This window comes from Miniopterus schreibersii (genome assembly GCF_964146895.1).
Source record: "Miniopterus schreibersii genome assembly, chromosome: 13".
NCBI lineage: Eukaryota > Metazoa > Chordata > Mammalia > Chiroptera > Miniopteridae > Miniopterus > Miniopterus schreibersii.
This window is the reverse complement of record NC_138113.1, coordinates 394,547-420,382: the sequence shown is the minus strand read 5'-3', so window position 1 is coordinate 420,382 and position 25,836 is coordinate 394,547. Positions and strand designations below refer to the sequence as shown.

Genomic DNA, 25,836 nt, shown 5'->3' with positions numbered 1-25,836 from the left:
GGAACTGATAACATCCACAACTTGAAATCTTTCTTGAAACTAATTTTGAAAAATAGGAACCACGCTTTTCCTCCCTAGTCACCGGCTTCTCTTCAGGTGCCGCGAACGACGTAGCCGATCCAGAGGGACCTCAGGTCAGCAGTCGGCCCGCGCAGGTCAGAGCGGCCGCCCGTTAGTGAGGCGGCGGCTGCCTCGCGGGTCACACACCTTGCTGACAGGTCACGAGTACAGACGTGTCTCCGTGTCCCAGTGTTGCTGACGGGTCACGAGATAACTCTTGTCTGCACTTATGTTAATTAATTTTAAACACCTCGCTGGACTGGTCACGACTGAAAAGTAGCCAGCCACACGGGCGAGTTTTGACTAAAAATAGCCGGTCAGCAAGGTGTGAAGTCTCGGGTCCCTTTTCCAGCTCTGACACGGGTCTGGGCCAGCTGTCCTCCTAATTGATCGGTTTATTGTGGATGTTATTGCCTCTCCCCTTGATTTCTCAGCACCCTGAGGGGCAGAGAAATGGGAGGCACTCTCCCCCCCAGAACTCACCGGGAGATCTTGGGTGAAGGACAGTCAGCCCGCCCTCCGTGTCCCCCAGATGCTCCTTGTCTTCCCTTGTAGGACACTTGAGACCGGGTGTCCTCGAGCTGATTGCCCACCGATTGCATGTGGGAGACAGGACCACGCCCTGTCCAGGCCCCCAGCCCTCGGAGTGCCAGCGCAGGGGCTGGTCCCCGTGGTCACCCGTCCGGCACCCGCGCTGGGAACCCGGGGTCACCTCTGCTTCTGCAGCGAGCTCTGCTGGACCAGCTACGCAGCCAACTGTCCCGTTCTGACCTTTGTCTGCATGAATTTCCTTTTAGGGGAAAAAAAGCCTCACCGAGGCACAGTGAACGCTAGACAGGTGCACAGACCCACCTTGTGCTCCGTGGTATGTTGTGACGTGTGTCTCCGGTGGAGACTTTGCCACCGTCAAGGGAATGAGCCGCCTCACCCCAGGCCCGGCCCGGAGATCACTGCCCCCTCCTTGGGCTCGGCCTTCGCTCTCCGTCTGGAATGTCTTTGTCTGGTTTTGGCAAATCAGGGGACGTCTTACCTCCCAGACCCAGTTGAGGAGCAAGTCTTGGAAGAGTTTGGGTCCGGCTCCTCCCCGAGTGTCTGGTGGGGCTTCCCGGCGAAGCCTCCTGGGCTTGGGCCCGTCTCTGTGGGAAGAAATTAAACTACAGTTTCAGTTTCTCCGGCGAGTGAGGGCTGTTCCCGGAGCCGTCGACCCTGCGCGCCCAGCAGACTCCCGGGAGCCTGTCCAGGTCACAGGTGGTGGGAATGTCCTCACGAGGACCCTCTTGCTCCCTGAGGCCCTGCAGCGACGTCACTGCCTCAGACCTTGGAGAGGTGCGTCTTCTCTCGTGTTTCCGCATCGGTCTGCCTGCGGGTTAGGCAGTTTTATGATCTTTGCGGAAACCCAGTGTTGGAGTCTTCTTCTCTGTGGCTCCGTTTTGTTTTGCTGATTTCTGCTCTGATCTTATAATTTCCTTTCTTCTCTGGATTCCGTTTGCCTCCTGGTTGTCAACACACGTGCACTGGTCAGGGTTCTGCCGGACACGGCGGAGCGCGGGGTCCCCGCTCTCTGTCCCTGAGAGCGTCCGGCGTCCGTCTCTGTCCTGAGGGCTCCGGCCCCTCGGTCTCCCTGGATGCACAGCCTCCTCCTGGCTGCGACGGGGCAGCCGTGTGCTCAGCTCACCCCACTCGTTTCAGTCTCAGGGACCCTGTGAGCCGTTGGCTGATGGGCAGGGTCTTGAAAACACGGTTTTGTGCATTTTCCCAGCTTCTCGGTTGTTTCAGGTAGAAGAGAAACTTACTCCCTCTTGTTTGGAAGCCGTAGTCCCCACTCATGTTTTGGGAGTGATTTTTAATCTTCACCCGACGACATGTTCTTGTAGAGAGAGAGGGAGAAAGAGAGAAACATCAGTCTGTTGCCTCCCACACGCCCTGACCAGGAATCGAACCATGAACCGTTTTGGTATGTGAGGCGACACTCCAACCATCTGAGCCACCCCGGCCAGGGAGGGAGGTAATTTTTAAAAGCTTTTTAAATTCTTCCAAACAGAGTGTGGTAAAAAGTAAGTAACAGAACAAAGTGAGCCCGAGCTCACCTGGCTAAGTCTAGGTTAAAAGGAATGAAGAAGGTGTCACCTCGCCTCCCGCCTGCCAGCGGAAACTGTCAGGAAAAGTAACTGCAGCTGCTGCTGTTTCAAATGGCCGCACAGTCCAGGGGTTGGGACGACCAGAGTCCCTGCCAGGCTCACGCAGGACGTGACCTGAGCTCTGGAGGGGCCACTGCCACTGGGTTCTGCTCTTACCCGGTCGGGGCCCCGAAGGTGCCTGATTGTGGCTGGTCTGTGGGGAGAGGCCGAGCCCCTTCGTCTGCACGTGGTCTGTGGCTGCCTTCCAGCCACAAAGGCAGCGCTGGGCAGTTGTGAGAAGCCAGATATTCACCATCTGGCTCTGGAAGAAGACGTTTGCGGAGACTGGCTCCTGTGGCTCGGTGGCTCCTGTGGCTCGGTGGCTCCTGTGGCTTGGTGGCTCATGTGGCTTGGTGGCTCATGTGGCCCGGGGCTCCTGTGGCTTGGTGGCTCCTGTGGCTTGGTGGCTTATGTGGCTTGGTGGCTCATGTGGCCCGGGGCTCCTGTGGCTCGGTGGCTCCTGTAGCCCTCAGCCCCTGCCCTCCTGCTGTCACGAGAGGCTTGGAGTGGGAGAGGGAGTGAACTGGAGAAGGCTCAGTGCTCTAACCCCCTGGGGGTGACCAGGTGCTTGTGTTGCTCACAGGGCCTGGTGGCCTTGGTCGCCTGTCCCCTCCTGCACACAGGGGCTCGGGGGACATGCTTCCCTGATGCACACCCTATGCAAGTTACGCCCCCTTGGAGCCTCATTTCTCATCTGTGGGGCACTTTAGGGAACAAGGAAGGACATACCGGGGAGTCTCCTCCCCTGGGCCTGGCACAGTAGCTGCTGTGACAGTGGAAGCTATAGTTTTGTCTTCTGACCTGGGCTTACTGAATCCTGCAGGTGGAGGTGTGGGCTGCGCAGAGATGGAGAGATGAGCGAGGCTGTGGGGCTCGGAGGGCTGCAGGGCGCAGTGGGCTGCGGGTTCGGAGGGCTGGGGGTCCCGGTGCGGGGCCTCCATGAGCTCACCGGGTGCGGCTGTTCCCTACTCTGTGCACTGCCGGTGATTGCAGCAGATACTTGGGATGTAAACAGGAAACACCACTAAGCAGAGTTTTCAATGCCGTTTAGATGCGTAGTTTCCCTGGCAGACCAAACCCAAACATTTAGGAAGCATCTGACTGTCCCGACGTCCCGGGGCCCAGGGGATGCCCCGGAGCGCGCGTTCCGTCCCCTTCCCAGCTTGTCTAGAACGTTGTTCCAGCACCGACCGGGTGTTAATTATTAAGGACAGTGGATCGGAAGCTCAGGGTCCCTCGAGTGAGTGGCCTGACCTTGGTAGAGGTGGGGGCACAGTGGGAGCTCGTAGGTTAGTATTTTCTCTTTCTGTGCAGAAAACAGCGTCACAGCCCCTCCCGCGGAAGCGCGTGGAAGGAGCGTGAGAGCGCGAGCGAGCGTGTTTCTCGAGGAAGGGGCTGTGGCTCGCGGGAGTTCGCATCAGATCTGCTTTTCCTCGGGAAGCTTCCCGTAGGGAGAGAAAACCCTGATTAGCCCTTTGCTTCCTGCGGAGAAGCAGTTAAACGTTTAAAAATAGCAGTTAAGTGGAGACAGTTAGTCATCACTGTTACTTTATTCAGACGTGGGGATGCTGCAGCGGCCTGGCAACAGGACACCAAATATCAGTCTTGAGCATTTGTTTTCTTGTTTCTTTGTTGCATAATTTTCTTAGGTCAGTGCCTGTGTCACCCCATCTATTCACCCGTCCACCCTTGAATTTGGCCACCACCCACTCACTCGCCCGTCCATTCATCCGCCCACCCACCCAGCTGTCCATCCAGCCTACCGTTTGCCCACCTGTCTGTCCATCCATCACCTCTCCACTCATCTATTCGTTCATCTGTCCATTCATCTGCCACCTGTCATCCCTCCTTCATTCCTGAGATCCTTGTTGCGAGTGGACCCCCGGAGCCGCTGGACGGCAGACTTGTTGCCGGGAACCTCGCCGCCCGGGGCCAGGCCCTGAGGCGCACACGCCCTGCCCTGTGGGTGGACCGGTGACGGCAGTGTGCCTGGGTCCTGGCACCTCGGTCCCTGCCGCCCAGTTCCCGGCAGATCTGTGCTTTCCCTCCTCGCAGGAGTGGGGCTGGGAGCCTGGCTGGAGGGTTGGAGCAAAGAAGAAACTCCTCCCGGACCCCAGGCCTGTCTTTCCCCAAACTCAGAAGGCACCCGCTTTAGAGTCTAATGTCCCCTTATTTCCCTTAGTCTCAGAGAAGCCTTTTGTTCTTTTTCTGCGGTTTCTCAGAATTCTGTGTCCACCAGGCTTTTCCCTGGTTCCTGAGAGAATGAACCCCACAGAAAATGCTCTGAGCGATTGTCTCCTCCGGGGATCCTGCCTGGCACCTGGTGGTAACCTGGTCCTTACGCACAACGGGCGCCGTGCGCGTTAGGGCTCCTCGTTGCCTCCTTGGGGGGCTGTGCGACCACAGCGTCTGGGCAGAGACGAGGGTTCCAGCATCCCAGCCTCAGAGCTCGGGGACGGCAGGCGAATTGAAGTAAGTCCACGTAGAAAACCTGCGAGAGGGACCGCCTCGGCCGAGGCCAGCTTCGTTCTCTTTGCAAGGCCCGTGTTCTCGCCCTCAGAGGCCTTCCCAACAAGCCTGCCCAGACACAGCCCTTGTGAAATGTCTTTGAGTTGGTGGACGCAAAGGAGCCCCGTGCTAACCTGACGAGCTCAGGGAGGGCCTGCCAGGGCCTTGCAAACTCAAGAGACCTAAAGTAGCCACAGAGGATGGTCTGAAATGAAAACTTTTTAACTAAAAGCAGTTTATGGTGGGCGGTCAAGCCCTAGGCTAGAACCTTCCCTGACAAAGGCCCACCTTTACCTGAACTGAGCCTGTCTGTTGTGTTTTGCATCTGAGATAACACACCTTTGGAATGTCAGGGAAACGCCCCTTTTCCAGACCCCTCTGGGCACAACCAGCGCACCTTGTGGGGACCACAAACCCTCTCATCTTAGTGTCGCCTTGTTAACTGTTGACTGTTAACTATCCTGTACCCACCTACCTGCGTCTATCACTGTTCTCATCAATCCCAGAGCCCCCTCCCCCCCCCACCCCGCTTTCTCCCACCTCCCTAATTTATCACCAGTGGTTTTCCTGTCACCCACACACGGCACCTCTTTTTATTCTAATATATAAAACAAGGTGCAAATCTGCCATCTCCGGAGCATCATCTCGATCCGTTGAGATTCTGCCAGTTATCAGTTTGGCTCAAATAAACTCACAGAAATTCTTCACAGGTTTGAATGTTTCTTATGTTGACAAGTTTATGGCCTGTGACACCCTCTCTCCTGTGGTATTTTCTGGTTGATGAGAGTATCTCATTTAGCGCTTTACGAGCGCGTCTCAGCACTGACGCTCGGCCCCCTTTCTCTTCCTGAAAGACAAGGTCTGTGTGTGTCGGGGGCCCCGAGGCCAACGCTCAGAGCCTCTTGGGTGGACAGTAACTATTTCGTATCAGCACTTATTGATTCTATTTTATGATCCGTTTCCTCACTGGAGGTAATTAAACACAAGTAGCCTGACTCAAGGCCTTTCAAAAAACTACAAGCAAAAATCAGTCTGTTTTGGTCGAGCCTGGGATCAGTCCGTGGGCTTGGTTGGTGCTGTGGGTATGTGGCTACCCGCCCGAGGCTAAGCCTTGGCTGCCTGCCCAGTGGGAGAACATGATTTATCCATTTATTTTGCTGAACTCAAGAGCATGCTCTGCCCCTCTCTGCGGGAACAACCTCGGTTAACCCATTCAGTTCAAATTACAATATGCGTTGTGCCAACTGGTCTACATCCCAGAATCCTGGGCAGATGTCTGGGATGGTTAATTTAACCTGTCGCTTTGGCAGGGCCACAGTACCCAGGTGTTTGGTCCATTATTGCAGAGGTTTCTGAGATGGTGTTTTTGGGTGAGATTAACGTTAAAGTCAGTAGCCTTTGAGTAAAGCAGGTGACCATCCACGGGGTAGGTGGGCCTCGTCCAATCAGTTGAAGGGCGTAGAAAAATACTGACCGTCCCGAGCAGGAAGAATTCTGCCTTCAGACACCTTCAGGCCCTGACGGCAACTCTTCCCTGGGCCTTCCGGCTGCAGCCCCACCCTGCAGATTCTGGGCTTGCCGCCTCCACAGTCACGTGAGCCAGTCCATGAAAGAAATCGTCAGTCCATCAGTATCTGTCTCTCTTTCTCCCTCCCTCCTCTCCAGTCCTGCTTCTGTTTCTCCAGGGGCCCTGACTGCTGTGTCCCCACTGACTCTCATGTGACCTGGTTGGATCTGGGTGGGCACCTGACCAAGGACAGCCGGTCCGCGTGCTGGCCAGTTCCTCGTGGTCAGGACAGAGCTCTGTCTGCAGAAGTGGAACCAGGAAAGAGTCAGGGAATGAGCACCAGCCGCGGGAGCCAGAGGCAGCAGGCTTGGCTGTGGAAGGCGCCTCCTTCTAGGGGCGCATCCCCTCACGAGCGTGGCCTCACTGACCCCCCGACGTACCAGCCTGGAGGGGTCACGGTCCGTGTACCGCGTGTGGAGCGTGTACAGTGCTGTTGAGTGTGTACAATGTGTGGGGAGGGAACCTTGACCAGAACCAGAACTGCCCGATGGACCCTCCTATGGGGATTCAGAGAGCCCAGGACCCCCTGTCCTGCACCCTGCAGCCCCCTCCTGCCCCAGGGCGGCCCCTCCGCACACCCTCTGTGCTCACCATGCTCCCCACGGGCGGCCCCCCGGGTTTGGGCTCTAGGGGAATAAAGACGAGGTGCTGACTTCTGGGCTCGGCGTGGAGCCAGGTGACCTGAAGGTCGGAGGTGTGGGGGTGCTGGACATAACTGAGCCCAAGGGTCCAGGCCTCGGCCATTTGCAGGTGTTTATGGATAGAAGTGGGGTCATTATTTAATTTGGACTTGGAAGGATGAGCTGATTTTGGTTTGTCGGGTGTGGGAGAGCCACCTGCCAGCTGTGAGAACCACACAGTTGACTCCGGCGGTGGGAACGGGGCGGGGGGGGGATGTTTGGCCGAGCAGCTGCCGGTGGGGCGCTGAGGGGGCGGGAAGGCTGGAGAGTGGCCTTGGCAGTGGCCTGAGGTCTGTGGGAGGAACCCTCAAGTGCAGGAGAACAGAAACTCGGGTGAGCGTTAGGTCTGGGGACTTATTTGCAGACACAAGGTGGACGCCTGGGGTGTGGGTGACAGTCCCTTGCTGATGGGTGTGAACAGCAGGAGGTGTGAAGTGAGCACCCGGGAGCCAGCCCTGTGAGCACGCGTGTGAGCACATGTGTGAGCACGCGTGTGGGCAGGGAGGGAGCCGGCGGAGAAAGGGCGGCTGGGCCTGGTCGTGAGAGACGTGAGTTGATTCTACAGAAGGGCGTCTGATCTCGTCCTCGGCTTTTAAAGCAGCCACACTAATGGACGAGCACGTGAATCACAAGCAGCGTTGACCTTGAACACCAGGACTGCGCGTCAGGCTGCTAAGCTATTTTCTTTCACTGTAAAGAAAAGCAGCCTTTTATTACTTTTATCTAAAGATTGTTTTTCAGTTTTGTGGCTTTAGTTTTCATTTAGCTAAAGACAGGAACACCTTCCCAAGATGACCACATGTAGATCTAAAAATTTAACGTGTTAATATCATCTGATATCCCCCCAAAGCCTCACCTTCCCCAGCCCTCCTTTGTCCGTGTGCGTGTGCACCCAGGTGTGTGCCTGTGGGACCGATAAGAGTTGGCTTGAGTCAGGATCCGTAGGATTTTAAAATCTGCTCTCTCCCTATTTTATTTTATTTATTAAAAATAACATCATGTCTTCTATAGGGTTTCTCGTTTTTGGATTCGGGTGCCGTCCTCTGTGTGATGTCGGTCTCTCATTTCTGGCCTGAGATCCAGGGGAGTCGGCTTTGTGGGTGGTGCCCTGCGCCCTGGATTGCGGGGCCGCCGTGGCCGTGGTTCCCTTTGTGGGGATGTTCTGACTGACTCTTTGACCCCCCTTCATGAGGGCCCCTGCCAGCCTTTGGACACATGCCTAGGTCACTGCTGGTCACTTTGGGTCAGCCTGACCTGTCCGTCCAGTTCTCCTGGAGTCCTCGTGCCTGAGACTTCCTTCTATTTAACGACTTTCCCGCATCAGCCCCGTGACCACCGCACAATTCTCAGCTTTCCGCCCATTGGGTCGATTAGGTGACCGCTGTCCGTGTTTATCTGCAGTAGGAATTTACAGAGCCCAGGGGCGTGGTGAGGCCTTTGTTTGTGTGGGACCATTGTCCTTGGTGGTGTGGTCACTGGGCTGGAATTCCAGCGCCGAGGCCTGTGGAATGGGATGGCCGCGGGCTAACAGTGTCTGAACCAACGGGTCCCCAGGCCTCCGAACGAGAACAAAGGGGCCTTGATTCCGGCAGACAGCTGCGGAACCCGCTGTCAGACTTTCCGATGGGCAGCTGGTACCAACCTGTCGTGGGGGGAGGGCGAGGACTCCAGCCAGGCTCCCTGTCTGCCCTCCAGGCGCCTCAGCGGGGGATGCAGGAGGGAAACCTCACACGCCGTTGTCTGGATGAGAAATTTGGAATGCTCTTGGTGTTTTAAGGGAAAGGCCGTGTTAAAATCCGATAAGCCTTTGGGTGACTGCACGCCTCCCACCAAGGTCAGCTTCGGGAGTGCTGGGTGCTGCTCTGCCCACTGCTGAGGGGACTGTCAGGAGTGAGACCGGGGAAGGCAGGGTCGTGGGGATGGGGTGGCCGGTGCGGAGGAAGGAGGCCCTTTGATGGGGAGGAACCCGCGTGGCCTGCTCAGGTGTGAGCAGCGCCCGGGGGTGTTTTTCCGCAGCCTCGGCTCAGTGCCAGGGCAGGCCCTGCCTCCACACCCTGGCTGTTTACACTGTGGCCTGTTTGGCTTCCAGGGGCTGGGGCTGGACCAAGGACTAGGGACCATCTGTGAGTTGATGAGGCCCGTGGTGCCCCACACAACCTCTGTGGGCACATGCTGTGACCTTCCCGTGGAAGATGTGCTCACCCCTGGGGCAGTGGCACCTTGTTTTCATAACAGGAAGGTGACACACTGTTCAGCAGGAGCTCGCAGTCCTGTTTCCCATGGCTGCACCGTGGCCACAGGCCCTGGGGACTGCCCCGTGGACTCAGTTTCTAATTGGGACAAGGGCCACTGAGGGCCTCACTGACACACTTAGTGGGAAGAACAGGTTTCACGCACGTCCACGCCGCGGTCGCCGCTTCCTCCCTGTGTATCCCAGAGACCAGAGCGGGCCTTCTGATCCCACGCCCCGCGATTGACCCCTGCACAGTGGGCCTCTGCGACCGAGGAAAACGCATTGGGGAAAGCCGGTGGTAGGAATTCCAGCTTGCTTTTTGCCTGGAAAGCAGGAAAAGTGCTGATTTGGTTTTGGAACAGCCGTGGAAGGAGTTTTGGGTTTTCCCCAGAGGAGCCACATTCCTGAACTAACAGCTGATGGGGAGGAGGGGGCGTCCCAGTGATGGTCACACGGCCTGGAACTTGGGGCCTCTGAAACTCACCGCCTATAAATAGGCGACTCCCAGGACGGGGCGAGCTCGGTGCCGCCAGCACCCAGTGGCCTCCCCCTCTGCTCCCTCGTCCAGACCCTGGGCCGGGGCCGGGTGTGGCTGGCTCCTGGTTTTATCTGGCCCTCGAGCTCTGCATGGTCCATTTTCAAATGGTTGAAAAACTCAGAAGGCGCCGTGTTTCCTGAGGGCCTAACTGTGTGAATTGCTCACTCCACTGCCACGAACAGAATTTCACTGGAGCCCACATGCCCGCTGACCCGTCGACTGCAGAGGATCGGCTAGTGGCAGAACCCAGGGGTTGCCACGGGGACCGTGTGGCTACAGGGCCGGAGACCTCCCTCCCTGCCGGCCTCCGGGGGAAGGCTGGCTGCACCCTGCCGTAGGGGGGCTGCTGCTCGGGCCTGGCGGTGCTGCTGGGGAGGGGTCTCGGTGCTAGAAGCTGCAGCAGACAGGGACCCCGCTCTGCTTGGGGGAGGCCGCCGGGGCCCCTGGTTTCGTGGTGTTTAAATTCAGGAGGGGGGTCGACAGCAGAACACCTGGCAGGTTGTATCTCAAGCACCCAGCTGCCTCCTCAGGCCCCACGGCCTTTCTTTGGGGTCTAAGGTTCTGGGTGAAGGGTACACAGCAGGGAACTCAGCCACCCCGGGGAAGCCAAGTCCCCACGTGACCCAGAGTGGCTACTTTTTCATTTTATTTTATTGATTTCAGAGAGAGGAGGGGAGAGGGAGAGAGAGAAACATCAGTGATGAGAGTCGTTGATCAGCTGCCTCCTGTGCGCCCCCCGCTGGGGATCGAGCCCCCAACCCGGGCACGTGCCCCGGCAGTAATTGAACTGTGACCTCCAGGTTCGCGGGTGGACACAGCCGCTGCGCCACGCCGGCCGGGCCAGAGGGGCCTCATTGACCCTGGGTTCACACAGGCCTGGGCTCCGCTCCTGGCTCCGCCCTTGCTCCTCCGGGACCCTGTCCGAGCGCCGCGTCCTCAGACAGCTCGTGAGAAAAGGCACTTGGGACACTGAGCAGAGCCCCCGCGCCCGCCTGCCTGTCTCTGTACCACCTGAGCACGGTCCCGGAGGCGCCTTTGCTGGAAGCCCCTGCGTCTCCCTGGCTCCCGCGGACGCCACCTGAGGAAGCCGGGTGCGGAGCGGGTCTGCGCCGCGTGTGGCCTCTGTTACGGGCCTGGAGCGGGAGCGGTAAAGGAGCTTTCACGGCCACTCGAAGTGCTGCGACATCCAAGAACGTTTCTACCCTGTTTTACTTACAAAGTTTCAGTCCAGTGGGGGTGGGCGGAAAAGGCAAACCCAGCGACGGGTCCTGCATCGCGAGGCTGGAGAGGCAGGGCCGGTCGTCTGCGTCGCGGTGGGCGCTGGGCCGCCTTGTGCCCTGGACGCCAGTGGCCCCATTCTTGGGAGCAGCCGTGGTTAATAATTCGTGGCTGGGAGTTGGGTCCTGGGATTGCGGCGACACCCGGAAAGACGGCCTTGGGGCTTCTTGCTGTCGGCCTGTGCGTGTCCCGAGCGCTCTGCAGACATTAGGGACCCCAGACGGCCGCTGAGCGGGGTGCAGGCCGTGTCTGATGGGGACGTCCCCTCACGAGGTGGCGTGGAGGTGCGGTGACCATCTGTCCCTTCTCTAGAGATCCCTCCCCTCCTGCGCCCGAGTCATGGTCAGCGCCAGGCCTCTGACCGAGATCCGTGCTCCTCACGGTGACCCCCTGCCTTTTCCTTTGCTGAACCACGTTTTTGATTTTTTTAATTTAGTGACTTGGGTGAAGTAGGCGAGTGTGTGGCCATCACACGTGTGGGCAGCACACCGAGGGTTAGCCAGTCCTGACGCAGACCCGCGTCCAGAAGGACCCGGAGGAGGAGGCTGAGCCAAGACTCGCGGGGAATCCGTTGCTGCCTCCGTGGAATTCCCCAGGGAGTCCTGCTGGCCCCCCGAGGGGAGGGAGCGGCCACGCGGGGTCACCGAGCCCCGCGGTCCACACCCCCCGAGCCTGGCGGGGGTCGTCCTTGTGAGGAGCCCCCTGGCTCCGCGTCAGTCACACCTTCGCTCCCCCAGGCCCTGGCTCAGGGTGTTTCTGGGGCGAATGGTCTCGTCCTTGGTCAGGGTCTCTGCGCGGAGCCCACCTCACGGCCTCCTCGGGCGTCTCTATCTTGTGAGCCTTTGTTTTCCTTTCCCTTCCCCCTAATTCCTTGAACTGTTTCATCTGTCTTTTTTGTGTACTTGTCACCGGTCTCGTTATTTGTGAAAGGAAGGAGCTGGAGATGAACCAGAAATGAGAGTAAACGTGTTGTGTGTGAAAATTCCGTGATTTCTCGCCTCCGCCCCTGGTTTCTCCGATCTACTCGGTAACATGGAGTTGAGTTAAATACTCTTTTAAAAATCAGCTGTGTAAGTACAGGTTTTGGGGGAAGACATTAATTAAAGCGATTCCTTTGGTGTAGTGTGGGCAGGGTCCCCGGGTCATCGTATAAATGACGGACGTTGGTAACCACGGGCTGTGAAGAGCTGTGAGCCACGTGAGACTGTGCACCCGACGGTGTAGGCGCCGTGGGTGGGTTTGCGAGCACGTGTCCCAGGCTGAAACCGCGCTGTCGGGACACGAGGACAGGAGTTTGGAATGTTTCTTCGGCGTCCGAATGGCAGCATTAGTGAGACTGTCAGTCTCTTTATTCCAGCCGAATGTCATGAAAACCCACCGGGTCGGGTTTCAGATTTTTAAATTTTTATTTGTAAATCCTTCCCCGAGGATATTTTTTCCATTGATTCTAGAAAGTGTGGAAGGGAGAGAGAAAGGAGAGAGAGAAACCCATCAATGTGAGAGACACACGACGATTGGCTGCCTCCCGCGCACCTGGACCGGGGCCCGGGATCGAGCCTGCGGCCGAGGTTCGTGCCCTTGACCTGGGATTGAACCTGCGACCCTTCGGTCCGAAGGCCGGGGCTCTACCCACTGAGCAAACCAGGCAGGACTGACCTCCAGATTTTTACACAACCTGGAAACATGTCCAACACTTTAAAAAATTCAGAGGATAAAGACTGAGTACTAGGAAAAACGCCCTGCGGACGAGCGCGGTCGGTTCACTGCTGAGACGTGCTGTGTGCAGAGAACAGGCGTCAGTGAAGGTTTAGATGAACTTTCTAACGGTCGTTAGCGTCCCCTTTGCTCCCTCCCGGCGACTGTGATTAAACTGAACACAGTTCAGTGGTTGGACGTCCTGTGTTGCTGTGAAAGGACCCAAAGCGTAAAGCCCTGGAGGGGGAGCTGGAACCTTGGTTCCCTAACTTACGTTTCGCTTCTAAACGGCAGCCACCCTCTGGCCTGTAAAGAATTACGGTTTCGATATTGAGTCGAAACCTGAGCTTCGACGCTTCATCCCAAACACGACGACTCTTCCCAGATTTTTTACTTTTAGTTTTTTGTTCTATCGAGATTTTGCAATAATGCAAGGAAACATTAAAACGAAACGATCCCCCTAGAAGTCCTTGCCTTACACACTTAGCGTCTGGTAGGCTTTTTAATATAGAATATGGATCGGCCAGGCTCTCTCTGAGGCCGGCCGCAGGCTCCGTGACTGGGCTGAGGGCCGCTGCAGGCTGAGCGCCCAGCGGCGGCCGCTCCCTCCTCCCTGCCGGCCGGCCGGTCAGAAGCAGGCTGTGCTGCTGGAGGGGACGGTCCAGAGAATTCCACCGGCGAGGAGCAAAGTGCCTCTTGAAGTGCTTCCTGCTGCACTGGCTGGTCCGGGGCCAAGGAGGCCCCGCGGTCCCTTCGTTTCCAGCCCTGCTCCTTACAGAGGGTGGCCAAAGGCAGGTTTCCCAGCCTCCCTAGTTCTGACTTCTATTTGCCACGTGTCGGGGTTCTTTCTCGCGGAGTTCCCCCCCCCCCAGCACAAACACCTTAGGGTGCCCTGACCTGTCCCGGGCAGCATCCCCCCTCCCCTCCCCATATTGCTGCGGTCACTTCCGTAGCCAGATAAAGCTGAAGTGGACCCTGGCAGTCGCCGTGACCCTGCCCTAAAATGGTCATTTCTAGGAGCCCTTGAGTGACTCTGTACGCCGAGCGTCTCTGCATCACCCAGACGTCCTCCCCTCCTCTACCTTAGCCCACTCAGTGACCCCGGACTCGAGGGGACGGTCACCGTGGGTGTTTATGGAGAGCTCTGCGCTTCGTGGGGACCTCTTACCGTTGGTCACCGTACACCCCGAGCATGACAGGGGTCACTGGTGTTTTATGGGGTAAGCGCCTGCGCGTTGGGAACGGTGGACACTCCGCAGCTCAGGAAGGGACGGGTGCAGGGCCGTGTCCGGGACCCTCTGGGGCCCTGCCGATGGCTTCAGAGGGACGTTCGTGGCTGTGCTTTCTGATGTCACGTAAGCTCAGTGCTCATGTGCGTCCGTTGTGCCATTGACACCTCCCCGGAGCTTCCTAGAGTCCACCTCCCTTCATCAATACGCTCCATGGAGGAGTGGCCGAAAGTCCAGTGTGCTGGGCGCAGGTGGTCCCGGGACACTGCTGGGGGCTGAGGAACAGCTGTCGGTGACGGTCCTCTGGCCACTGTCCCCACGCTCAGGCCCGGCCCCGTGTCCCCGTGGAGAGAGGCCTGCTGGGGCTGCAGGGATGAGCTGAGGGGTGCTTCTAAAATGCTCGTTAATTGTTGAGTTTAGACCGGTTTTCTTTCCTGTTAATGTTATTTGGGGAAGTAGTTGTTAGGTTGTAAAAATAGCAATCCCATTGTTGATGGCTGGGCCAGGCACAGCGTGTAGGAAGCAGTGACTCCCCAAGGCCTTGGGGAGGGGGTGCGTCTGCCCAGCAGGCGAGTCGTTGTTTTAAAAGTCAAAAAAAGGGAGTTAAATCGACACTTGGTTTTTTTATTTGTTTAGTTTTTTATTGACTTTGAGAGAGAGGAAGGGAGCGGGAGAAACGTCAATGATGGGGGAGTCACTGGTGGGCTGCCTCCCGCAGGCCCCCGACCGGGGATCGAGCCCCCAGCCCGGGCGTGTGCCCCGACCGGGAATCGGACCCGCAGCCTCCCGGGTCCTAGGTCGATGCGCAGCCGCTGAGCCCCGCCAGCCAGGGCCGCACACCGGGTGTTAAACGGAGAGTCCAGTTTGTTCGCACTGACGGAAGTGTCAGTAACGCGGGCGGGCTGAGGGTCCACGTGGAGGAAGCGCGGGAGGGCGGGCGCCTGCAGCCGGTGTCTGGTCACGGGTGTGCGTGTGCAGACGCCACCCCTCCCTCCACATAGACGCAGACACGCAGGCTCACGGCGCCTCCCGCGTGGCTGAAGAGCGGCGGTGGTCACCGCGCGGCCCAGGAAGGGTCTGCTGGGGCCTCTGAAGCCAGACTCGGGTTCAGCGACTCAGACACGCGCTTCAGAGGAGCCTCTTGTCACGTCGTAAACTAGGAACTAGAACAAGACTAAACCACTTACAAATGCTCAGCTGGCGCAGAGACCACAGCCCCGGAGAGACTGTGAGCATTAGACGAGCTCAGGACACGTCACAGGAGAAGCGCCCACTCGCCTTTCCCACCAGACGCCGCCCAGGGTCCCCGCGTCGCCTCCACGGAGGGCGGCTCCGAGAAACCCATGATCTCGGTTCTGGAGGCTGCAGGTCCGCGGTCCAGGGGCCGGCAGGGCCGGTCCCTCCACGGCCACAAGGGAGACTCCGGTCCCCTCCCCCAGCGCCTGTGGTTCACGGGCCACGCTTGGCATCCTTGGTGTGTTGGAGGAAAACCCGGCCTCCGCACGGTGCTCGCCCGTGGGCGCCTCCCGGTTCCCCCTCCCGTAAGCACAGTGTCACGTTGGATTCGCGCCCACCCGAGTGACCTCATTCCCACTCGATCGGCTCCGTGAAGATTCTGTCTCCAAATACGGTCACATTCTGAGGCAGGGGCTTAGGGCTCAACGTGAGAATTTGGGGGACACAAACTGTGATAATCCCTGTTGGACTGCTGGAAGGGGTTGGTCGTGTGAGTAAGGAAGTTTAGTTTTTCTAAGACTGATAAAGAAAGTGGTCTTTCTGTCTGTTTTCAGAGACTTTCATACTTGTTCATTTTTTTAAATTTTAATTCAAGCTGGGGGAGGGCAAAAGCAGACGTCTGCGTGTGCCTCGGTCCCTGAGCTCGCGTCCCAGGGTCAGGGGGCCCAGCTCCCTCTGCCCGAGGGGGGACCCCGCAGGGACCCGCGTTCCCTGCTGCTGGGCCAGCCGGCGGCTCAGTCTCGGGGTCGACGCGTCACGTGCGCTGGTCTGTCCTGGGCGGCTCAGGCCCTTCCTTTGTCCCTGAAAAATAAACGACTGGTCACCAGCGCACATTGGCCCTGCTTCGAATTCCTGGTGAGAAACGGTGGGTGGGGATCCGCGCGTTAGCCTTTCCCCACTCGGCTGCGGGTGGGCTTTGGGGCCTCAGCGTCCTCACCGAGGAAACGCGCTGCGTCCTTAGCTGACCCACAACCGGCTCTGGCTCCCGGCTCTCCTGGGGTGAGCTCCGAGGCGCTCGCACGGCGCAGGCCGGGCGCGCTGTCCGAATGACGCTGTCCGTCTGTGGGCGGCTGCACTTGAGCCTGTGCCCTTCATCTTAAGACTCTGACCGTCGGTTTCTGCGGGCCGGCAGGTGGACGGGATGGTGGTGGGTGTGATCGCTTCTCCGCAGAATAGCTGCCGAAACAGACTCGTGACGCGACGTTGCCGCCCCGCCTTCGGGCGGCGTCCCCAGCGAGGGGATTCGTCTGAGGCGTGAACTGTGATTCCGTTTCTTAAATGCTTCCTCGCGGTTTGTGTGTTTTGGGTTTTTTTGTTAATCTTCTCCCAGAATATTGTTTCCGTTGATTTTTTATTTTTTTTAGAGAGTGGAAGGGGTCGGGGGGGGGGGGAGAGAGAAGCATCCATGTGAGAGACACCGATTGGCTGCCTCCCACGCACCCCCCGACCGGGATCGAACCTGCAACCCAGGTACATGCCCTTGACCGGGAATCGGGCCCGAGACCCTTCCGTGCGTGAGCCACTGCTCTAACCGCTGAGCCAGACCGGCCAGGGCCCTTCCTCGGTGTTTTGAAACTGAACGTTCACCAGCGAACAGGATGCCGGGAGCACAGGTTCTCAGTGCGCCTCTCGTTTCCTCACAGGGATCTGCGCTTCAACAGAATCCGAGAGATCCAGCCCGGAGCCTTCAGGAGGCTGAAAAACTTGAACACCTTGTAAGTCCCAGCCCCCCGCTGGCCCGCGGGCAACAGCGCACGCCCGTGGCCCTCACGCCATCGGCAGCAGGGCCTGCTTTTGAGACGAGTGGCGACACCGTGTTCCCGCAGTGGCCTCGTGTGGCGAGGCCCCCGTGTCCCCATGGTGGCCACGGTCCTGGCCAAAGTGCCCAGCCCGAGAGCGAGCGGGATAGAGGGTGCTCTGTTGGGGGGGAGACGGAGCTATTTATCTACCGTAGTCAAAGGTGAAACAGTTTTGGCTGGTGGGACACGGACACACGTTACTTGAGAAAACTTGGGATCAGGAAGGTCAAACGCCGAAAGTGCTATTTTCCAGTGTGTCGATTTAGCATTTGGCGAGTGCCGATACTAAGCTCTGTAGTGGAACCATTTCGTGGCGCTTTTCCAGGCCACGGGAATGTTTTCTCAAAGTGTTTCAGAGCTGCCGTGTTTTTAATTCTTACCAAAACCCTGTTTTGTAGGCTTCTGAACAACAACCAGATCAAGAGTATACCTGGCGGAGCATTTGAGGACTTGGAGAATTTGAAATATCTGTAAGTGCAACGTCAGCTCTTTACACCGAAGCCGACGTTAGTTGTGTTTGGACTGTCTGATCACCGAGCTCGATTTTGTCCCGTTATGAACTGTTGTAAATACTTCATTTTAAAGAGGTTTTGTTTTCAGACGGTGAGTGGGGTTTTGCCTGGGTTTTAGGTGAGTTGTCCTACGTACAGGCTGAATGAGATTAAACTCCGTGGCCTCGGACAGTCCCCGGGACGGCAGAGTGCCACCTGGACGGCATAGTGCCACTGCTTGGCGTGGGCGCTGCCCATCTGGTCAGCTGCCAGCCTGGGGAGCAGCCGACCGGCTTTGTAAGGTAGAAGCATCCAGAGCCGTTTTCATGGCCTTGGGGACGCGTAAGCCCTTCGGAATGTCCCTGACTCCTGTTACTGCTCCCACCTGCCTCCGGGTGATTTCACCTCTTTTTGTTATGTAGTTAAGTTTGAAAACAGATTGTAATTAATTTATTAGCATGAAACCATCTGCTTGTTGAAGTGAGTTCTGCTGTTTAGGAAATGACCTCCCGGGGAAGTGCTGTTTGCCTGCCTCAGGGACAATTACCATAAAATTAAACCGGAAAAAAAAAGACTCCTCTGGGCGCCTTCCTGGTCTGGGGGGATTAGGAGTCTGTGTCAGGTGCTTTGGGCAAAACTATTCTTACTTTTAGGACTTAGATGCCTTTTTTAATAGAGCCATTTTAATGAGGGATTTATATCAGTGCTTTTTGGGGGGGAAATTAATGTTCTATGTGAACGTGAACATCTTTGACATCCTTCGGTTTTTAAAAAAATACATTTTTATTGATTTCAGGGAGAGGAAGGGAGAGAGAAACATCAGTGATGAGAGAGTCATTGATCAGCCGCCTCCTACACGCCCCCAACTGGGGATTGAGCCCCCACCCCGGGCATGTGCCCTGACCGGGAATCGAACCCTGACCCCCTGGTTCATAGGTTGACGGCTCAACCACTGAGCCACGCCAGCCGGGGAGTCATGTCGATTTTTAAAACAAAGTCATGTTATCGGTGTTGATGTGTATGTTAGAATCGGTTTGATTTTAGATGCCTGGTTCTTAACTGCAGAGCTGACTTTAACTGTTTATTAATACGTTTTCCTCAATGAAGGTTTCGAACGCGTTGTGTGTGGACATTTTCCTTCGCCCCTTTAGGTGCAGTGTGTTAATCTTATTCTGCGTGAACATCACGAAGCCTTATCACTCGTTTCTGAAATGAGGGGCAGGCCTCCTATTTATTTGTCTCGTCTCTGTTGGTTTGTTTGCTCTGTTGTCACTTTTTAAAATTTTAAGTGCTATTCAATCCAGAAGAAAACTTCCTTTTCTTGGAAAGCGGGGTCAGTCTCCGACCGCCAGCATTCGTAGTGTGTGTGTTTAGCTTGTTTTCATTTCATGTTTAGTTTGGTTTGAACTACTTAAGGGCAACTTATTATTGACTTTGCAAATATATTTAATGTGAAGGAGTTTGGAATACTGCGTTTTGCACTTCAGACAATCTCTTTTCAATGGTACTTTTCAAACCTTGTCTGCTGACCTCTCCCGTGTCTCCCACCCAAACGTGCCCACAGTGCCACTGCCGCAGGCATGCCGGGCGTGGGGACGGGCGGGGCAGTGGTCAGGAAGGGGAGGACGGGACCACGGTGAGCAGGGTGGTGCAGCGACCGGGAGGGGTCCTGGGGACCCCGATCTCCAGCTGCTCCCAGGTCCCAGCCTCCTCCGCGCCCCTCGGCCCTCACTGGAGACTGCAGTTGGTAGCACTGGTTTCTGGGCCACGTGATGGTATAATTTCAACGTCCAAAGAGTCTTCTGGAATTTATTGATATTTAAACCTGCTATAGTTAGTCAGCACCCAAGTGTATGTTAGCAGGTGAGGATTCCCTACCTGCTGGAACCTCAGTTATTTCTGGTCTGAGGCATAGAGCTTCCCCCACGTAGTATTTTCTGACGATGAAATTCTCTTATTTATTTGTTTGTTTATTTGTATCCTCACCTGAGGATATTTTTTCCATTGATTTTTCAGAGAGAGAGGGAGGGAGAAGCATCGATGTGAGAGACTCATCAACTGGTTGCCTCCAGCAGGCTCCCCGACAGGGGGCAAGGAGCGAATTCACAACTCCGTGCCCTTGACCGGGAATCGAACCCGAGACGCTTGGTGCTCGGGCGGACACTCTAACCACTGAGCGCACCAGCCAGGGCGAGATACTCTCTCGAGACCTAGAGCATTATTTATAATTATTACTGGAAGGTGATGGATACCCAGTTGCTCTTATGAAAACAGATCACGTTCCAGTGTCTTCACTGACGTGCGTTTTTGTACGTGTTTGTTTGGTCCGAGTGTTTACGCTCGCCTTCCGAGGATCCTTACTCTCACTTTTTTAAAGTGCGTGCAAGCTGATGGTCATCGTGTTCCATTTTGTTTTTAAGAAATGGCAGGGAAATTCTCTCCTCCAGGAGTGAAAACTCGCCCCTACGCGAGTGGCCACGTGCTGGGCCATGTTCCCAGCTTCCTACCTGTTCATTTGATGGCCGTGACCCGGTGAGACGTGGCCATTCTCTCCGTGTCACATGGAGGAAACCAAGGCGGGGAGGGCCAGGCCGTTCTCGCTCCAGACCATACAGCTAGTGCGCAGCAGCGGGTCAGGCCCACCAGCCTGGCGGGGAACCGCGGGGCCAGGTCCCTGCCACGGGCACGGACTGGCTGGTTTGTGTTAAGGCTCGTGGTTCACTGTGAGGTCACCTCGGCAAATTCCCTCAGCAATGGGACAGAGGGACAGTGACAGTCACAGGGCAAACCGTGTTGAACGGGGCCCTGCACCCACACTGTTAATTGAAAACAGTCAGATACAGGCCCTTCTGGAAGCGTAGTATGCAATACTAGAGGCTTATGGGAAACGTCATTTATTAGGGGAGCAGGTGGGTGGAAACCCAGACACTGGGGGACGGAGGTGAAGAGAAGCTTCCACCTGAGGCCAGAGTGCAGGGGAGGGCGGGTGCGACCCAGGCCCCTGCTTAGGGCTGAGGCCTGAGTCCAGGACTCATCACCTCCCATGATGCTCTGGGGCTCCCTGCGGTCCGATTACAGACCCTGAGGACTGTGCTGGGAAAGACAGATGGACAGACCCACCCACATGGTGTGTCCTTCCCTGAGTTGCAAGTTTTTACTGAGAAAGGACCAGGCATTACACACGAGGGGTGTCACGGGCCACACTGCCACAAGTGTGGATGGCACTAAATGAGTGGGTGTGGCCAGGGGCCACCAAAATGTCACGGACACCGAAATGTGAATTTCATATCATTTTTTTTATGATCCTTGCCTGAAGGTATGTTTTTTGGTGTGCGGGGTTTTTGTTTTTTGTTTTTAATTTTAGAGAGAGAGGAAGGAGGAGAAAGAAATATCAATTGGTTGCTTACTGTACAAACCCCGACTAGGGGTCAAATCCAAAACCTTTTGGTGTATCCGACACTGCTCCAACTAACAGAGCCACACCAGCCAGTGCAATTTCATATAATTTTCACGTGCCTTGAAATACTGTTTTTTATTTGAAATTTTTAACCATTTACAAATAAAGACAGTATTCTTAGCTTGCCAGCCCTCCAACACCAGGCAGGGGCCCAATCCTGCGCCTCCCCTTGCAGGTCTGCTGCTCCGTAAGAAAGTGGCCTGGCTTCATTTTTTGCAAGTATCTGTCCAATTTCCCCAACACTATATTTAATAGAGTGTCTTTATCCCATTGTATGTTCTTGCCTCCTTTGTCAAATATTAATGGACAATAAAGGTGGGGTTGATTTCTGGGCTCTCTGTTCTGTTCCCCTGATCTATGTGTCTCTTTTTATGCCAGTACCATGCTGTTTTGATTACTACGGCCTTGTAGTATAGTTTGATATCAAGTAGCATGATTCCTCCAACTTGTAGTTTTCCTTTGAACACGGGGTGGGGTGAGTAAGAGGAGCTGACTGTGCCCTGCCCCCTCTGTGTCCTGGTCCCACCACCGCATCTGACACTCCCCAAGCCGAGGTGACTGCCTGTCCTGGGTCCTGTCTCTAACGCTCCCTGTTTCTTCTTTCAGCTATCTGTACAAGAATGAAATCCAGTCGATTGACAGGCAAGCGTTTCAGGGACTTTCCTCTCTAGAACAACTGTAAGTGGCCTGCATGTGCCCTCGCTTTTCAGGTCCCGCCCGCCCCGCGCCTCTGCAGGGGGCGCGGACCATGTGCTGTTTGCATGACGCATGCTGTGCGTGGGCGTCGGGGGTGCGTGCATGCCAGGTCCAGCTGCACCGGCCACGTGAAGCAGCGTGGCTGTCTGTCCGACCCAGTCCCTCCGTGGTAGATGTTCCCTGGTCTCTATTGTTCCCAGTCCCTGTGCCATGCTTGGTGACACAGACAGTAAGGCCGATCGGCCCCGTGTCGTGGGGCCTCCGGCGTACAAGAGAGTCAGACTTGGAAACCAGTTCGAGGGAGGAGAGGTCCTTCGGGGATGAGAGTGGGGGCCGTGGCCTGGGGCTGATCTCAGTGTCCTGCTTCCTGTTTGTGAATCTGCTCTCAGCCAGTTCGCTTCACACATGATGTCATTACTCTGGAGAGAATAGGCGTTTCCACGTGTTTCTGGTTAGTGCACGGAGGAGGCTATTTCATATGGATGCCCTACTTTGCTGTGAAGTCAGCAGGTTCACTTCTAGGTAGAGTTCCTCGTAAAGGCCGTTTTGCTGGTTGATTGCTTGGCTGGTCCCCTTTCGGTCACTGAGCTGAAGCCATTCTGAGGAGCTTGGAGTTGTCAGAGTTTTACTTCCAGGGACGAGAGGCAGCTTTCACGCCCTGTGCCCAGCCTGGGCCCTGTCTGTGTGCGGCTGGCAGGGCCACGAGAGGTCTGGGTGGAGCTGGGTCGGGCTCACCAGCAACGACACGCTGTGCTCCTGTTTCCCAAGAATCATTTGTCCACTCGAGTGAGAGATGTTTCCCAAGCTGATGTGCTGGACGTTGTCTGTAAGAGGTTGTGCATTCTCTGCTCAGAGAGGAGGAAACAGTTCAGTTTTCAATGGTGAAAACATGGAAATATCTGGGCAATGTCAGATAGGGGAGAGTTTACAGAGGAATCGGTTCTTGTGTCCAACGTGCTCTTAGTGGAGCAGGGACAGTGAGACCCTTGGAGCAGAAACGGGTGAGGACTTGGGTGCTTGTCCACTTTGTGGGGTGAGCTGAGCTACTCTTAGGGACGAGGGAGGCAGAGGGTCGGCCTCTCTGAAGCTGGGACAGGACTTCCTGACAGACGTTCAGGAGGTGGCGGGCACATCCGATCCAGGCTGCCTCGAAGCCCAGGGTGGGGGGGTCAGGGGTCTGTGCGGCTGGGATGTCAACCCCATTGGTGTCATCGCCCAGTCCCAGGGGGATGAACATACAGGACCGGTCCCCAACCTCAGGGAGGGCCCTCCGTAGGGGGACATGGGCATCCCATCAAGAGCTCGGGTCACGTATCATGCCTACTGTGTGCAGGGCTGTGGGTCTGGGCAGGGGCTTCAAGCTGGGTCTCTTTGAGTCCGTCCCCTCCTGTCGAGTCCCCCCGGGCCACCCTGAAGGAGGGGAGGCTGGAAGGGTCGAGCCCATGGAGCCCGGGGCTGGAGGGGGAAATGCGAGCCCCAGGCCTCTGGGCTCTGCTGAGCCTCTCAGGTGGTGCCCAGGAGGCTGGGGTCAGGAAACAGGTTGGAATGGGTGGCCCGCTTCCTGCCCATGGTCCTTGGTTTCCTCCGCTGTGGGGGGCCTGGCTGGCCCCCCAGGCTGCCTGCACCTGTTCACCCGTCTGTGGTGATTCTCAGCATGTTTACTGCAGGACCCAGCATCCTGCTGGTCGGCCCTCTTCCTGGCCAGTCTGAGTGGGCTCGTCAGTGCCAGACGAGAGCATCCTTCCCTTTTCTCCGCTCGGTTGGCTTCACCCAGGACTCGTCCTACCTGCCCGGCCTCCTGCCCAAATTCCTCTGAGCATCACCGCTGAGCATGTCTGTTCCACGTGTCTGTTCCCCGTGCTGTGCCCCCGACTGCCCAGTCCCGGGAGCTGCTCCTTGGTGGCTGTGGGAGATTCTTGTTTATTTCTGGCTCTGGGCAACGTCCTGTGATAGAGGCTGGGGGAGGGCCTGGGGGAGGTGCCCAGTGACCTGGCTCTGAGCCCCGGAGGCCTGAGGTCTGCAGGTCCCCAGCCGTGGCCCATCCTCACCCTCCTTCCTGGAGACCCGGAGTCACTCGTCTGTGGGGTTGTCCTGGAGAGCTGGCCCCGGGGAGACCCAGGCACCAACAGGGCAGGGTGTGGGCAGGTGATGGTTGCAGTGATTTGAAAAATTAGTGTCTCTGGTGACAGAGGGTGAGCTTTGAGAGTGCTTTCCTCTGTTTGTGCTCATGAGACAGACCCAGGACGGCTGGTGCTATGATTGTCGCTGCCGTTGGTCCCCAGCATCTCTTAAAGAACCTGACATTTAAACCATGTGCTTTGGTGGGGAGGGTGCCCGGGCCGAGGGCATGTGGGCAGAATCGTCTTGCTGGGCAGACGGGAGCCACCCAGAAGGTGACTCAAAGTGTTTTACTTCAGGAAAAACCCCACCATTTTTAAAGTGAGAAAAGCAGCGATCAGGGAAGTTAGGGGGAGACGTCATAAATGCAAAGAAGCACAAACTCTGGGTGCTCCGTGTCAAAATTAAAAGACATTGGAGGAAACACAGTATCTCCCTGAATTCAGGCCGATTTCCTCTCGTGATTCCAAAGTAGCTTCTGTGGCTGACGATACTCTCCATGTTGAGTTAACGTTGCTCCCCCCCGGATCCCTGTGTAATTAGAGTCGAATGAAAGTATTCACATGCCTGGGTATGGGCCATAATTGGGGCTGTGCTGACTTCTTCTAGGAAGGTCCAGATATTTTGAAAGTGGATCAGTGGGCTGAGCAGTCAGCCCCCCTCCCCGCCCCCTCCCGGGTGTGACAGGACCTTGGCCGGGTGTCTGACCCACAGTGTCACTGTCCACTCTGTCATGCGAAGTCGGGCCTCGTTTTCAGTTGTATTTAGTCTCTTCATTGCTTTGTAGTTTTCCTCACAGCGTAGAAAAAAAATCTAGTTACCTGTTGATGTGTGAATTTGAAATGACTTTAGAAAACAAATTTGAGCTGAAAATCTAGACCTGTAAAAAGTAATTAAAGTGATTTAAGTTGTTTCTTTTTTTTAACTCCTCTAGATACCTGCACTTCAACCAGATAGAAACTCTGGACCCCGAGTCCTTTCAGCATCTGCCGAAGCTGGAGAGGCTGTGAGTCCCTCTGTCCCTGACCTTCGCCGGCCGGGGCGGGGCGGGGCCGGGGTGGGCCCAGGGCTCTGCCATCTGCTCTGATAGAGTTGAGGTCGTTCATTGAAAATGGTCTTGGCCTAACATCTGTGCCCTTCGTCCAGCAGTTCGGAAACAGGACTAATAATTTTCTCTTTCCGTGGGAATGGCGATAAAATAGGGAAAATATCTACTTTTCTGGAGTCGTGGTTCTTAAATTTCATTGGTGTTGAATAAACGCGGTCACTGCGATTTTTTTTAAAAAGCAGGCTTATTCGACTGGTCTTTTCTACACATCTAGATGTACTTTTGAAAGTTGCTTCTTGTATTGTCTCTTTCACAGATTTTTACACAACAACCGAATTGCACACCTGGTCCCAGGGACGTTTAGCCACTTGGAGTCCATGAAAAGACTGTAAGTTGACAGCTTTGTGCTGTGCTCTCAGCTCCCCACGCCTGGGCCTCCGTCCTGGGTGCTGTGACGGGGGCGTCACAATCTGAGTACCGATCAGGGGACAGAACCCACCCAAGCAGGTGGACTCCACCCGTCAGGGGGCACAGGGGAGTGGCGTCTGGAGGGGCGTCCCGTCTGCACTGGGCCCCGTAGATCCCACTGTGGGTGGCCATCTGAGAAATGACCGTTCAGGCTGGGGACCGGCTCTGTCCACATTCCCCTCTGAGCCCGTGTCCCGGGGGAAGCCAGGTGGCAGGTGTGATGGCACCGGCCTCGGTCTCCCTGGGGGCCCTGGGCCAGCCGTGTGGACTCAGGATGGCGAGTTCAACCCCGCGCTCCCCACTCTGTAGCTCTGGGCCCGTGAGATCTTCCTCCGTGCAGGAGACGGCGCCTGCTGAGCAGGTTTCGTAATGAGCCCCTCGCGCCCGTTCGCCACGCCTGCCACGCGAGGAGCAGCCGTCCTCAGGGTGGCGCTCCTGCCCCGTGGCAGTGACTCCTCCCCTGTGTACAGACGCGGCCTTTCCCGGTGGAGGGAAACCGTCCTGTGTCCGGCTGCTGTGTGTCGAGCGTCACACATACTTTCCTCAGCAACCTTGACA

The 25,836-nt window shown here is 56.5% G+C and overlaps 1 protein-coding gene across 2 annotated transcripts in view; it reads left to right on the top strand.

Moving 5' to 3' along the window:
- PXDN (peroxidasin) overlaps positions 1–25,836 on the top strand; it is a 53,459-nt gene that overhangs the window by 4,505 nt on the left and 23,118 nt on the right. For both annotated transcript variants that reach the window (XR_014000175.1, XM_081156840.1), the window contains exons 2-6: positions 16,845–16,916; positions 17,399–17,470; positions 21,555–21,626; positions 24,697–24,768; positions 25,127–25,198. Coding sequence is in view for 1 of the 2 variants with exons in the window: in XM_081156840.1 (XP_081012966.1) it covers positions 16,845–16,916; positions 17,399–17,470; positions 21,555–21,626; positions 24,697–24,768; positions 25,127–25,198 (360 nt within the window). In the remaining variant the exon portion in view is untranslated. The remainder of the gene's footprint in view (positions 1–16,844; positions 16,917–17,398; positions 17,471–21,554; positions 21,627–24,696; positions 24,769–25,126; positions 25,199–25,836) is intronic.